The 13,096-nt window shown below is 42.3% G+C and overlaps 1 protein-coding gene across 4 annotated transcripts in view; it reads left to right on the top strand.

Moving 5' to 3' along the window:
- The window catches only part of LOC133634037 (trinucleotide repeat-containing gene 6C protein-like), a 55,923-nt gene that overhangs the window by 21,402 nt on the left and 21,425 nt on the right, over positions 1-13,096 (top strand). For 3 of the 4 annotated variants that reach the window (XM_062026980.1, XM_062026977.1, XM_062026978.1), the window contains 4 exons: positions 4,538-4,930; positions 9,304-11,721; positions 12,321-12,515; positions 12,873-13,039. In XM_062026980.1, coding sequence (XP_061882964.1) covers positions 4,538-4,930; positions 9,304-11,721; positions 12,321-12,515; positions 12,873-13,039 — 3,173 coding nt within the window. The remainder of the gene's footprint in view (positions 1-4,537; positions 4,931-9,303; positions 11,722-12,320; positions 12,516-12,872; positions 13,040-13,096) is intronic. The other variant, XM_062026981.1, reaches the window with a different exon arrangement.

Raw genomic sequence — 13,096 nt, 5'->3', positions numbered from 1 at the left:
ATAATGTGGTGTGAGAGTGCTAGGGAGTTTTTCCCCTATTAATACAAGCAGATGGGACCTCAGAGAGACTCCCACCACCAGGTAGTCTATAAACTCACAACATATACAATGAAATAGTAAATGCAAAACAGGAGATTAACACACGTGTAGTGAAATAGAACAGAAATGGTTTAAAGTCGAGAGCAGATTTTAAATCTGTCAGACTGAAACCATGCATTACTTTGTTACTAACTGTAGTATTGTCAATGGAGGAGATGCATTTATAACATTTTGTATACAGATGTAAATTCCTCCTTACATTATCATCTCTTCTTGGCTTGGGGGGATGGCACCATTGTACAGGGCGTATAGGCCCGTGCGTGCTGTCCATCCCCCCCACGACAAACATGGCTGCATAATGAAGTGGTTCTGCAGACAATAGACAGAAGAGCTATGGGAACCTGCGCTGCCTGGCACGGTAGACTTATGTGGCTCTGTGCCACACTGTACCATATATACTCGTCTTTTTGTCCTCCATGTTAACTTGCCCTTTTCCTGAAGCTGTCTAGCCATCCACTTGACCATTTAGTGTGGAGAAAGGCTTTCTGTATACCCTAGCTTCATTAGATGCTTTAAGTCGGTCACTATTTGACAATCCTGGCCCAAATATGCACATTTCCTCCACCCTTCAATGATTTGAGCTGTGTTTGCTACTTCACATCGTTGAACATGTTTGTATCATACTATAATCATATTTTGTTCTGTGAACCAAATGTGTTTATCTCTGAAGCGCCCAGTTAAACTGCAAAGGTCTTAAATCCCTTCATATAATGCCATCTTTTGTGAGACATTTGCGTTATTGAAGGCTGATATTGGTTGCTCAGTAGCACACCAAAAGCTGGGTTGCTTCATTATTTATTAAAGCTTAATTTATGATTTGGCCCGTGTGCCGCCCACAGAACATGAATATTGCTGATGCAAAATAAATAAGACATTGATTCAAGTCAACAAAGGGAATGTTGCAAAACACACCTGTAATCTTCGCAAATCTCGTCAACTACATCCACAGAGAGTCTGAACTAGCATATTTTATTCATTCAGATGCAATACGCGTGTAACCTCTTTAATTTACTGTGTGCAGATCTCATTCCCTTTCAATGGCAGTAAATGTAATGAGCATACTCTTCACATTCCTCATTTAATCTTTCATAGACATGCTCTTATCTGAGGGATATCCCTACTAGACTATTTTTTTTCTTTGTGGTGTTTTTATGAGAAGCCTTTTTAAAGAATGTGCCCACCTCTCATGAATTAAGAAAGGAGCTGTCTTCTTCAAAATTAAAAAGCACGCCCTGGTGAATGTATTTCTGATTGATCAAAGCAAAGGAGAGCTATTTCTCTCGCAGGTACTATTTACTCACTTTACTTATTCTGGATGCCTAATTTCCACGAGGGAGCTTACATTCTCAAAGATACTGCTTGCCAGACACTTGACAAGTTCTATTGATTTTTTTTTTTATTATCACATTTTAATAATATAGATGATAAATTCTCACGTCAATGCATCTTGTAGGGAAAATAGTTAAACAAGGATGTTTCTGACCTTTATTCTTGCTTCTTGCACGTAACATTGAAATTGCACTTTCACCACGGAAGCATCACTTTATACTTGCATTAAAAAATGTATATAATTTAAAAAAAATGTGTAGCCTCAAACTAGATATGATAAATAACAAACCATACTGTACAAAAAGACTCTCTGATTAAGTATGAAATATTGATTGACAATATACAGTACACATTTGAAAAGGTAATAATTGGAGGAATGGTCCAATGATTGTTGGACAAACTCACTAGCATTAACATAAAAACTGTAAATGCCATCATGTCACCACATCCCCCATGTGTTTCAATAAAACATTTAATTTTTAAGTCAAACAGATGGTTACCTCACATTAGATGTTACCTGCCCAAAATATTTTCACCTTTTTTCTGCTCGTTTGCTGCTCTTAAATATACAGGATGCTTTCTGGTAATGCTGCATTGTAGATGTAGTGCTATTGTGAAATGCCACCTCTGTTTGACGTTGCAAACATTTCACCACTGTCTTTTTCAGTTTTTTTGATTAATCATAAAACTTATCTCTCCTCTTCTCTGGGCTCTTTGCTCTTTTTCCACTTTCTTTGAGCATGTCTCTTGCTGTTCCCGCTCTTCCCTCTCACACACACACAGGCCACTACAATGGCGGTGTGAACTACATCACCAATAGGTGCACCACTCTTATGCGTGCTCTATAGGAGCAGTCTTGCGTAAACAATGTTAGCATATTTAATCTATTTAACAAATCATTGAAGCAACAAAATGGAAATTAATGTTTTTTTCTAATCAAAATAATCAATTTAATTATTGAATCGTTGCAGCCCTAAAATACATGCAAACAAAATACACACAACCATGATCTTACAGCTGTGTAGCAAGTGCAACCTTGTGTAGACGTAGACATCTTAAAGCCATGGTTAGATTGCTGCCCAGAAGGGCGCTCGCGTTGGAACAAGCCTCAAGTAATATAACCAGCCGTCATCCTGGTCTATGTCAGCTATATGCCCCATTAACATACACGTACATAAAATATATGATCTCATTCACCCCTTCGACAAAAATATAGCATCCCTTTTTGAATCCTGTCGCTCTTAAAGTCCAATATCTACTCTAGTTTTACTTCTTATTGTTCAGTCGGTTTTTTTTTTTAGTGGAGGATTATTCTTGTATGCGTTTTCTCAGCCTCCCACTGTGTACAGGCAGAATTGCTTGGTGAAATACAGCAGCTTTAATCAGTGTAATGCTTTTATAAAAGTGTCAGCTACATCCTGTCTCATATTACTGTTATAGCCTTTGCCAAAGCGCTCACAATTGTCAGCTTCTATTCAGGCAGGTGCGTCTATCATATTCTAGAGACCAGTAGCGAAGACCTGGTTCTGGAACCCTTTTAATGCTAATGTAAGTAAAATGGTTCTTTCAAATAGATGCCTCAAGTAACTATTAGTTTAAATTGCGGTACTCATTATAATACACATGTAACTGCTATGTGGTAGCTTACATTCCGTTTGGGGTTGAAAATCGGTGCTAAAGTGAGTCCAACCAGATAACAAGGTTTGCATTTTTTCCGTCCTTCCAAAAGGTTGCATGGTTTCTTGATTTGTCACTGCAGTCTACTGCACCATACAATGGTGGGCGGGATCAAGATGGATGAAGGCTCAGAGAGAGAGTAACACAGAGAACATCAGGCTGAGAGAGAAATAATGGAGAAACCGAGAGGGAGAGCAGGTGGGTTTTAGAGTTGCTGTGATGGAAAGACAGAGGAGAGGGGGTGGTTGCAAATGCAAGAGAAGAAGTAGTGGATGAAGAGGATAGCAGGGGGGCAGGGAAGCATGTTTTTGCTATCCTGTTGTCTGATTGGCTTGGAGCAGCATCAGGCGGGCTGAGCAGGATTTAATCAGAGATGTGCGTCAGCGGCTGCAGTTCCAGGCCAACAGCCAGCCAGATACTGCTGGAGGGAGGAAGCGGGGAGGCTCGCTCTCTCAACATCCCTCCCCTCTTTCAATGTTTCTGCAAGTGTGTTTGAAATCAGAGAGGGAGGGGGTGTGCAAACATATGTGTGTGCACTGAATATTTATGTGTTCTACAAAGATGTGAAGGCGTTTGAAAGACACAAACAGAAAAAGGGGGCAATGCCATGTCTTCCCTCTCAATGTACGAAGTGTATCTCCACAGGATATACTTATTTTTGTTTCCGGCCTTTGGATTAGGTTTGTGTTTGCTGTGAAGGTTTTGGACAAGGTCTTGGCAGGCACAGTAAAAACCTGTGTAATCTTGGCCCACTCGGACCCCCATTGTAGCTTGTGTGCGGTGCACAACCGCTCATAGATGTACTTGATTGGTTAATGTACATTTTCCCCTCTCTTGTTTTTACAAGGCACCTTCTTATATAAACATGCAGAGTCTTTTTGCCTGTCCTCCCTTCAATGAAAACAGTCTCCGCATCAAATGTTTCATATGCCCTGGGACAACAGAAAACAACATTATTAACTATTTATCAAGATTAACAAAGCTTTGTTCACAACCTATTGCCTGTCACAAGTTAGCTGCAGCAGAATGAGCAGATTTTTCAATGAAGTAGGCAGATAGTAAATAGCATCCTAAGAGTTGTGTATTTGTGCACATTGGAGAGGATATTTTGGCTTGATGAATGTTTTTCTCACCAACCTTTGTATTCAGTGGTTCCAGTAATGGCACTTTTCAAATTAGTTACATTGAAGAGAGATACTTCGGAAAGAGGGTTACAATCACACCAGGCTAGAAAGAAAGGGCACAACACATCAACTTTAGATTCAGAAAATACCCCTTTCCACCAAGAAGTTCAGTACAAAAATAAGTAATTTGTACTACGGTTCTGGCACCATCAGACAAAAGCAGTATCTGTATAACCCTAACCATGAAATTAATACCTTGCTTACTGCATGTGTCGTCTGTCTGTGTGTGTGTGGGTGTTTCCATCCAGTGCCAGAGCCTGCTCCCACTTACCCCGGCACATCCAACCACCACCCCCCTGCCAGTCCTAAGCTACCACTCTCCTCTTCATTTTATTCTGGCAATGACCAGCGCAACTCCTCCAGTAGCCAGCCACAGAGTACGACTTCCCCTCAACTGCAGTGCCAGTTGTCATCTCACGGTGCTCGCTACCCGCCAAGAGAGGTGCCCCCACGCTTCCGCCAACAGGAGAACAAGCAGCTACTGAAGAGAGGCCAGCCATTACCAGCAGGAGCCTTCAGTGCTCTCACACAGTCCTCCTCCTCGTCTTTGTCACCTTCATTACCTTATTCTTCACCTTCTACAAGCACCAGCATCACTACCCCAAACTCTACAGAGGTCACTGCAGGCAAACAGCAGCCAGGTTTGTGCATCTTTTTAAGCCCTGCGCTAGAATTCTGATTCATTTAAACATGGTAAAAGTGATGGGTGTGTGCCAGTGCTTAGCATTCATGTTACAGCGTGTCAATGCTTTTTTCAGATTAGTGTGAACAGCGATATTTTGACAAAGATGTCATTTGTATGTGAAACATTTCAAAAAATGCCAAGATGTAATGTTTCTATTTTTACAAGGTCAATGCTTAAAGCAACCTTAGAATTATACAAGTATGTTGATAATGGATAGCTGTAAGAACCGTCCATGTAGTCAAACATACTGGCGACCTAAATACTGTAGGTGTACAAATACAGGAAATCATGCAAGCATCTGTTTTCTTCTTTGGGCAACCACTCACTATAATAATTGCTAACTTACATTACAAATACAACACCTGGTATGCAGTGAGCAGATCCGTTGCAGCTGTGCTTTACAACTAGACAGCTAGTCAACAAACTATAGTCATTAGCTATGCAGCAAACGACCCTGATATTTAACTCATCTCTGCTTGACTATTAAGTATTAAGACAATCCGCACATTTATTTATAGAGTGTTATTGACAGTTTGACAATATTGTGACTTGTTCCCTATTCTCTTTTATTACAGACAACTGTTTTATCAAAATTAAGTAGATAGTACACAATAATTTAAATAAAATCAGAAACTACTATCTATTGTTTAAAATAATGTTTGCCCTCAGTCCTCCAGGGACCGACTGTCTGAGTTTGTAAAATTAGCTAGAACAAAAAAAATGATTTAGAGAAAATAAAAATATCGATCTCATCACTGTAGTATTGAGCATATAGGTATCGACACCACTTGCGACATTGCTGACATACCAACAGATGTTATATTTTTCTGTCTCTCTTATTTATCTACTTGTCTATTTCCTGTTACGAACTGCTTAGTTTCTGCTGTAACACTGTTCCATCTACACTTCTTAAACTTTACTATGCACTTCAATCAATCAATCAATGTTTATTTATATAGCCCTAAATCACAAGTGTCTCAAAGGGCTGTACAAGCCACAACGACATCCTCGGTACAGAGCCCACATACGGGCAAGGAAAAACTCACCCCAGTGGGACGTCGGTGAATGACTATGAGAAACCTTGGAGAGGACCGCATATGTGGGTAACCCCCCACTTATTTATTCTGTTGTTTCTAGCTAGCTTAGAATGCCATTTACAATTTGCTGTCTGTGTGTAACATGTTTAGCCTTGTCCTAATACTTGATAATGATATCTAAGATATTGGAAAATGCAGTTTATTTGTCGTAATAGAGGTGATTAATTATTTATTTAGGACAGCGGCTACATATTGTGTATGAAGACACGCAATGAGCTGCTAGCTTGTCGGAACGGGATTAAAAATTAATACAATGTTAGGTTTGGCGTTTGTGATAGATATTTGAAAGGCATTAATCAGAAATGGCAATCACATACTTTTTTAAGAAGATGGGCCAATACTGATCGGACCTATCAATCGGCACATCCCTAGTTCAACTTCAAGTACAAACTTTGCTCATCTGTGGGCAAGGAATTTGAATACAGACATAGAAATACCGCTAAATCCTTTAGAAGACCAAACCTGAAAATCTGTGTGTCTGTAGATGAATAAACCTTTGGCTTTCTGCATAATTAATAATATATAATAAATTACTTTTAGGACACCACACCACTTTTACTGACCTCTGCTGGGGTTACTATGGCTCAATGGTTTTATATATCCGCCTTACTTAAACAGCCCAAGAATTGTGTCCACACAAACGCATGCACGTAGATGTTGTGGGTGTGCAGCTGTAGGAAAACTAGAGTGACCTAGTTGTGTCGCCTCAGATCTGTGTCTGCCTTGCAGACTAGCTGACACTCCCACACGCTAGTTTATACCAAAGCTATTGTGGTGATTTTGTATTCTCCCCAATGAACACAGTGACAATCACCAGGTCATAGTTGGTTTGTTCAGAATGTGTCGGCAAAAAACATGTGACTTAAAGGTCTGAAAGGGAAGCCCCATATAGGGTGAAGGGTATCCCAACTTCCCTCATGCAACCCTTATACCAGACCCTGCTCCCACCCTTTGTTGCTTCCACATGGAGAGACATGTCAGTCTTTCCAGCTGACTGGGGACCATTAAGTTGACCAGACCAGATTGGCTGCCCTGTAGCAGGTGCTAAAGCGGGGGCCTTTTAAGACTGTGGGAACTTGAGCCCAACAGCTGTTATGTTGTGGCCCAGACAGTGCATGTAGCCAGCAATAAGTCGCGTTTAAGGACACTTGGACTATTGTTTAGGCAAGCCAACATATAGTTTTTGTTCATATATTTTGTTTGTGAAATGTTCAGTGCAGCTGAATAGTTTGTATTTATAAATTGCACAGTGCTAGAGGCACCAGTTTATGAAAGCTACACTTCTATTAAATAATGTAAGCACCATATAAATATTTTACTTGTATATTTCAAGTCATCAAATAATCACAGAAGTGCTGGGCCCAGAGTAAGCCTGGGTGGTTTATGTTGCCCCTTTTGCTGTAATACGCACACTCTCAGAGGCACACAAGTGAATCCCCTGGTGGCTTCATTAATCCAGCCTCCTTCAGTGAAACCAGAGAAGTCACCATCGCTCTGTTTTTTTCTTTGCCCAGTAGAGGTAAACAGACATCTCCCGGTTTCCAGAAAAAACAAATGTATGCCTCCTTTGCCCCTAGTGGGCTCTAAGGTATCTTCAAAGAGTTATGGATCGGACCTATTATGTTACTGAAGACTACTAAACATTCACTTTACTCCGACACACAACCTCTTGACTGATCTAACCTATGATTTCCTCAATGCAAACTGGCGAAAAATGATTTTTGTGTGTCTCATTTCCTTTAGTTTTTGCAAGTGCCAACCTTTACCCATAGATGTTCTTGGAAAAACACCCTTCCATCCATCTCAACCCTCCTTTTATTCAATTTCAATGTTTTCTGGAAACTCTTGTGTTTACTGAACAACTATACATGTTGACTTTACTTTCGTCTTTAACTTTCAAACTCAATTTACTCATTCACACTTGTACATCTGTACTGACAGATTGCTTGTTGCTGGAATATTTATTTCTCCTTTTGTAGAAAGTGTGCCAGCATTAGCATTTTTGGAATGTGCATGACCTTATGCGATTAAGCTGCCTGAGAAGAAGATAGATTGATAGATAGAACAAAAGCAACTTAAAGTACTTGTGTGTACCTACTCAGCCCAAGCACATACATTTTACTTCAACTGACTTGCTTGTTTTTACCCCTGATTTTGTATCATGATGTTTAACTTTAGCATGCTGAGAAAATTATACTCATAGTATTGTTATAGGATAGTGATAATAGTTTACTTTTCATTGTCACCTGTTTAATATATACCATGTAACTTTAAAAGCTAAACAATATTTTCCTATTTGATAATACACACTTAGTATTTCTTCATTCATTGTACAATTCCCCCATCATGTGCTTGCTTGGCCAGTGTGCTGGTTAGATTAATGATAGGATTTCCTATTGTTTTGAAGACCGTCCCCATGAGACTGGCTGGCTTGTATTCTAGGTGTTTGCATGCCGGATCAATAGCTTTTTCTTCTCTCTGCTTCTTGAATTAACAAGATCATTGATTTGCTGCCTCCAATTGATTCATTTCCTTGTTATAGCACCGATTCGATCTATTACTAGTCCCCCCTCTGATGCCTTTGGGCCTAATGAGATTTATTTTGTGCAGTATAAATTAAAGCATTGTTGGGGTGGGGGTGGAGTTTTTGGCTGTGTGCTACTGATGTTTTAAACACAATATATAGGTATAGATAAACCTATAGCAATTGGATAAACCGTATAATATACCTGTACTGCAATCAGAGGGTGAAACATAGGCCCATTTTTGCCTTTTTTAATTTCATATTGTGTTTGCGGAGGAGGAGCGTTGGGTATGATGGATGAGAAGCCATCTTGGTTTCATTTCGATAAATGAGCAGCGTTCCACTTGAGCTTTCTGGGGTTAACAAAGCCAATGGAGACGGATGGGTCCCTACTGTGCTAGGTGTTAGGTGGGAGAAAAAATAAGGGATAAGGAATAGCATTTCGGGCACAAAAGACAAAGACATGTACGGAGACTACAAGCGTATGGAAAGAAGAGGAAAATTCTAATGAAAAGAGGAAAGCTGTTTCCTGCCAAGTTTCGTGCTTAGGTAGTTATTAAAACGTAGGTTCGAGGGACTTTATAGGACCTTCCCGGCCTTATCATTTCCTCAATTTTCTTCTTTGTGGTGTCATTTTTTTGTCAAATTCCTTTACTCAAACTTTGCTGTAATACATCATTTGTTGTCCTTTGTCTCATTTCTCTTTAGACATATCCCTGCCGAGTGGCAATTGCTTTTTGGGAGCATCCTTGCAAGCTGACAGCGTTTCCCGTGCCAACAACAAGATTATTGAGAGAAGTGACACTAAAGCTTGGCCCTCCATTAGCCGCAGCAGTGACCCCAGCCATCCTGCAGCACCAGAATGCCCCTTGGGCTCAGCTAGTTTCAGCACAGACGTCAGCGCTGTCACTCCCACCAGTAGTACTTTTCTGAGTATGGCCACAGGTGCCACAGGCCAACCGGCCAACTACCAAACTCTTAAATCTAACAATAACATGATGACAGGACCTGGGTCAGCCAACACGTTATCTAGTAACAAAGGTTGGGGCTCAGACACTAAACAAGATGGAATTAATGGAGGGCGAGTAGGAACGCCTAATCACTGGGGTTCACCCGGTTTTAATTTAAATCTCAATCCCAATGCCAACCCATCAGCCTGGCCAGTTCTCGGTCATGAGGGGGGTGGTGTTATTGGCCCTAATGGGGTGTCCACCTCATCTCACCCACCAAGTAATGGGAATGGAAACCTTGGGAAAGGGGGTGTTGGAGGCGCAAATGCTTGTGGCGGAGGTTGGGTTAGCATGGTTGGTGCTAATGAAAATGAACAACAGCGGTCCTCAACGAACACAAGCTTGTCTTTCAATATGGAAACTAACCGGAACATGGATGGACCAAACCACAACAAGCAACAAGCTCAGGAGCCTATGAGCCCTATCCATGGCTTAACTGGCTGGGGAGGCCAGTCACCTACTGAATCATCTCAACTTAATGGAGACACAACAGGCAGCTCAGTATGGGGTAGTCCAGAAACCAAGGCAGTTGACTCCCCAAAGGACTCTGCCTGGGAGGCAGCTCCCTCTGCAGGCCTCTCTTCCTGGGGCCGCCAAGGTAGTGGTGGGGGGAGTAATGGAAGCGGTGGCTGGGGAGACTGGGGAAAATCCTCCGGCGGCGGAGATGCATCGAAGGCCTGGGACTCTCTTGATGCCGGCAGTTCGGGTTCTGGTCAAGAGCAACAGCTTGGCTCATGGGGTAAGCAACCTGGAACTGCTCCAGAAAGCGAGGGGAGTGGGGACAGCAGAAATGGCCTATCTCACAACAGAGAGAGGTCGTCAAGCATGGATTGTACCCCTCTGTTACCACGACAGGACTTGGACCCAAGAGTACTAAGTAACATGGGCTGGGGGCAGACTCCCATTCGACAGCACACAGTATGGGAGATGGAGGAGGCAAACTCTGATGATGGGAAAAGCAGCAGCAGCTCAGACACATTTGAAGGTTCCAGCTCTAGTAGTGGTCCTTCTTCCACAGATAGCAGTACCGTCAACCCCAATACTGCTGCTAATCAAAGGCATGAATCCGAAGGAAAACGTGACAGCGATGGATCTTTAAGTTGGGGAGGCCTTCCACCTCAGCAGGTCAAGACTGGATCTGGATGGGGTGATCACCCACAGTCACTGAACGAAGCAGCTAATGGCACCACCAGTGGCTGGGGAGACTCAATGCCAACCAATGGACCTAAAAATGTGGGCATGACAACTTGGGGCTCTCAGGACAAGTCCCCTACTTGGGACAGTGACATGACAAAAAGTCAGTCCAATAATTGGGGGGAGGGCCCACGTAGTAGCTCCCATGGTTGGGGCACTAGTAATGGGGGCTCCAACAGCTCGAGGGATTGGGGTGAACCAGAAATCAAGAACAATGGGTCCCCCAGCAGCATGTGGGAAGGTGAAGGAGGAAATGGAGGTAATAGTGGTTGGAAAGAAAATGCTAGAGGAGGAAACCGAGGAGGTGTTAAGCTAACTTCCTCTGTGAGCAACAGCACTTGGGGAGAGACCTCACGTGCCAATGGCCCAGTACAGGGCACCTGGGGCTCGTCTAAACCCAATGAAAGCAGCAGCAGTAGCAGCACTGGTAGTGGTGGAGGAGGTAGCATTGGTTCTTGGGGAGGTCCTGGGTCTGTGAAACAGAACACCTCCAATTGGAGCAATGTCAACAAACAGGACCAGTGCTTGGAGTCCACTGGTTGGGAAGAGCCCTCGCCACCCTCCGTCCGCAGAAAGATGGAGATTGATGATGGAACATCTACCTGGGGTGATCCTAACGCATCCAACAAGACTGTCAACATGTGGGATCGCAATAATCCTAATGGTAACCAAAGCAACAGTGGCCCGCCCTCCATTAAGAATGGTGGTATGATCCCACCCAACAATACCAACAACAATCATTCTGTCAGCCCTGGAAACAACAATCACAACAATCACCATGGTCATCTGATGCACCACCATTCTCACCATGGCAACGCACCAAGCCATTTGCAACACCACGGAAACAACTATGGCTCACCCAACAATTGTGCCCCGCACCAGGGTGCAGGCCCCCACGGTAGACCTCCTATTGCTAACCCAGGTAAGACAGCTAACTGCAGTATGGCTATATCTGACTTTGTATTTCTGCTTTCTTTTATGATCGTGATAGAAACAGCAGTATCGTTCAAGATCTTTTCCACTCATTCTCACATGACGTGATGGCATTACCATTAAAACCATTAGCGTTAAGGATTGTTAGGTATTCCAAGCATTATTTCTTGAAGTATTTTTTTCATAGTCATTAAGTGGGTATTGAAGCATAATTATAATCATATATGTGCCATTAAAGATTTCCAGTTAGCTAAATTTAGTGTAGAAATATATTTCAAGACAAAAACTACATCTAGCATGCATACTTGTCAAGCTTTGACTACTCAATTCTTATCCCGCTGCATTTGATTGAGTGAAACCATCGCCCCCTCTTAATAATCAGCCGCATTGTATATATTGATGGTGATTAAGACTGAAAAAAAACATCCTTCAAGTGAGATACTCAAAAAGCAAATTCACTCGCTGTGTCAATAACACTTTTCCAAAATAGCAAGTCTCTTTGACTTTGATTGCATTTGATGGTGCAGTGCAGTATGAGTCCGGTTTTTAAATGCACCCAACACATAATACACCCCCTCTCTTTTTCAGGCTGGGGAGAGCTTCCCAACGTACAACCCAAGTCAGAGCCTGCTTGGGGAGAGCCTGCCGCTCCGACATCAGCTGTGGACAATGGCACCTCCGCCTGGGGTAAGCCTCCAAGGGGAGCTGGAGGATGGGGAGGAGATGGTGGACATGAGCCCTCCGGGCCTTATGGCAGGGCCAACGGACCCTCCTGCAAGCCTGGTAAACGTCTACCTTTGTTTGCATTTATGGTAGATTATGTACATCACCATTAAACACAATGTGCAGTGTATACTTTTTTAAGGGACTAGTCAGAATATTTTCCCTGTTGCTTAAGATAGTTTTTTTGTATTATCTTAATCTTAAAATTGTAATCAGTTCAACACCTTGTATAGATTTGAAGGTATTTGTGAACCATAGAGGACGTTGCTGTGTGCAAGGGAAGACAGTGCCATCAAGTGGTTACATTCAGAACTACATGTACTACGTATACTGTTTTTTTTTCTCTCTTGAGTTTTTACTAATTATATTATCTTATTGTTTCCCTGATTTTGACACAATGTGATTTCCTCCTTATAGGTCCAAAACCTATGCAAGACAGCTGGGGAAGCGGAGGCGAGGAAATGGGCATCACTACAAACCAGTGGGACACTGAGGACGGGGACATGTGGAATGGCCCCACCATGCAAGAGAGCACTTCTTCTTGCAATTCTTGGGGCAATGGACCCAAGAAGGGCCCGAGCAAGGTGCATGTCCCCCTAATTCTACACACAGATATTATTCATGTGAATTCACCACATTGA

Source organism: Entelurus aequoreus, linkage group LG18 (genome assembly GCF_033978785.1).
Source record: "Entelurus aequoreus isolate RoL-2023_Sb linkage group LG18, RoL_Eaeq_v1.1, whole genome shotgun sequence".
NCBI classification, from domain to species: domain Eukaryota; kingdom Metazoa; phylum Chordata; class Actinopteri; order Syngnathiformes; family Syngnathidae; genus Entelurus; species Entelurus aequoreus.
This window is presented reverse-complemented; position numbering and strand designations above follow the sequence as displayed.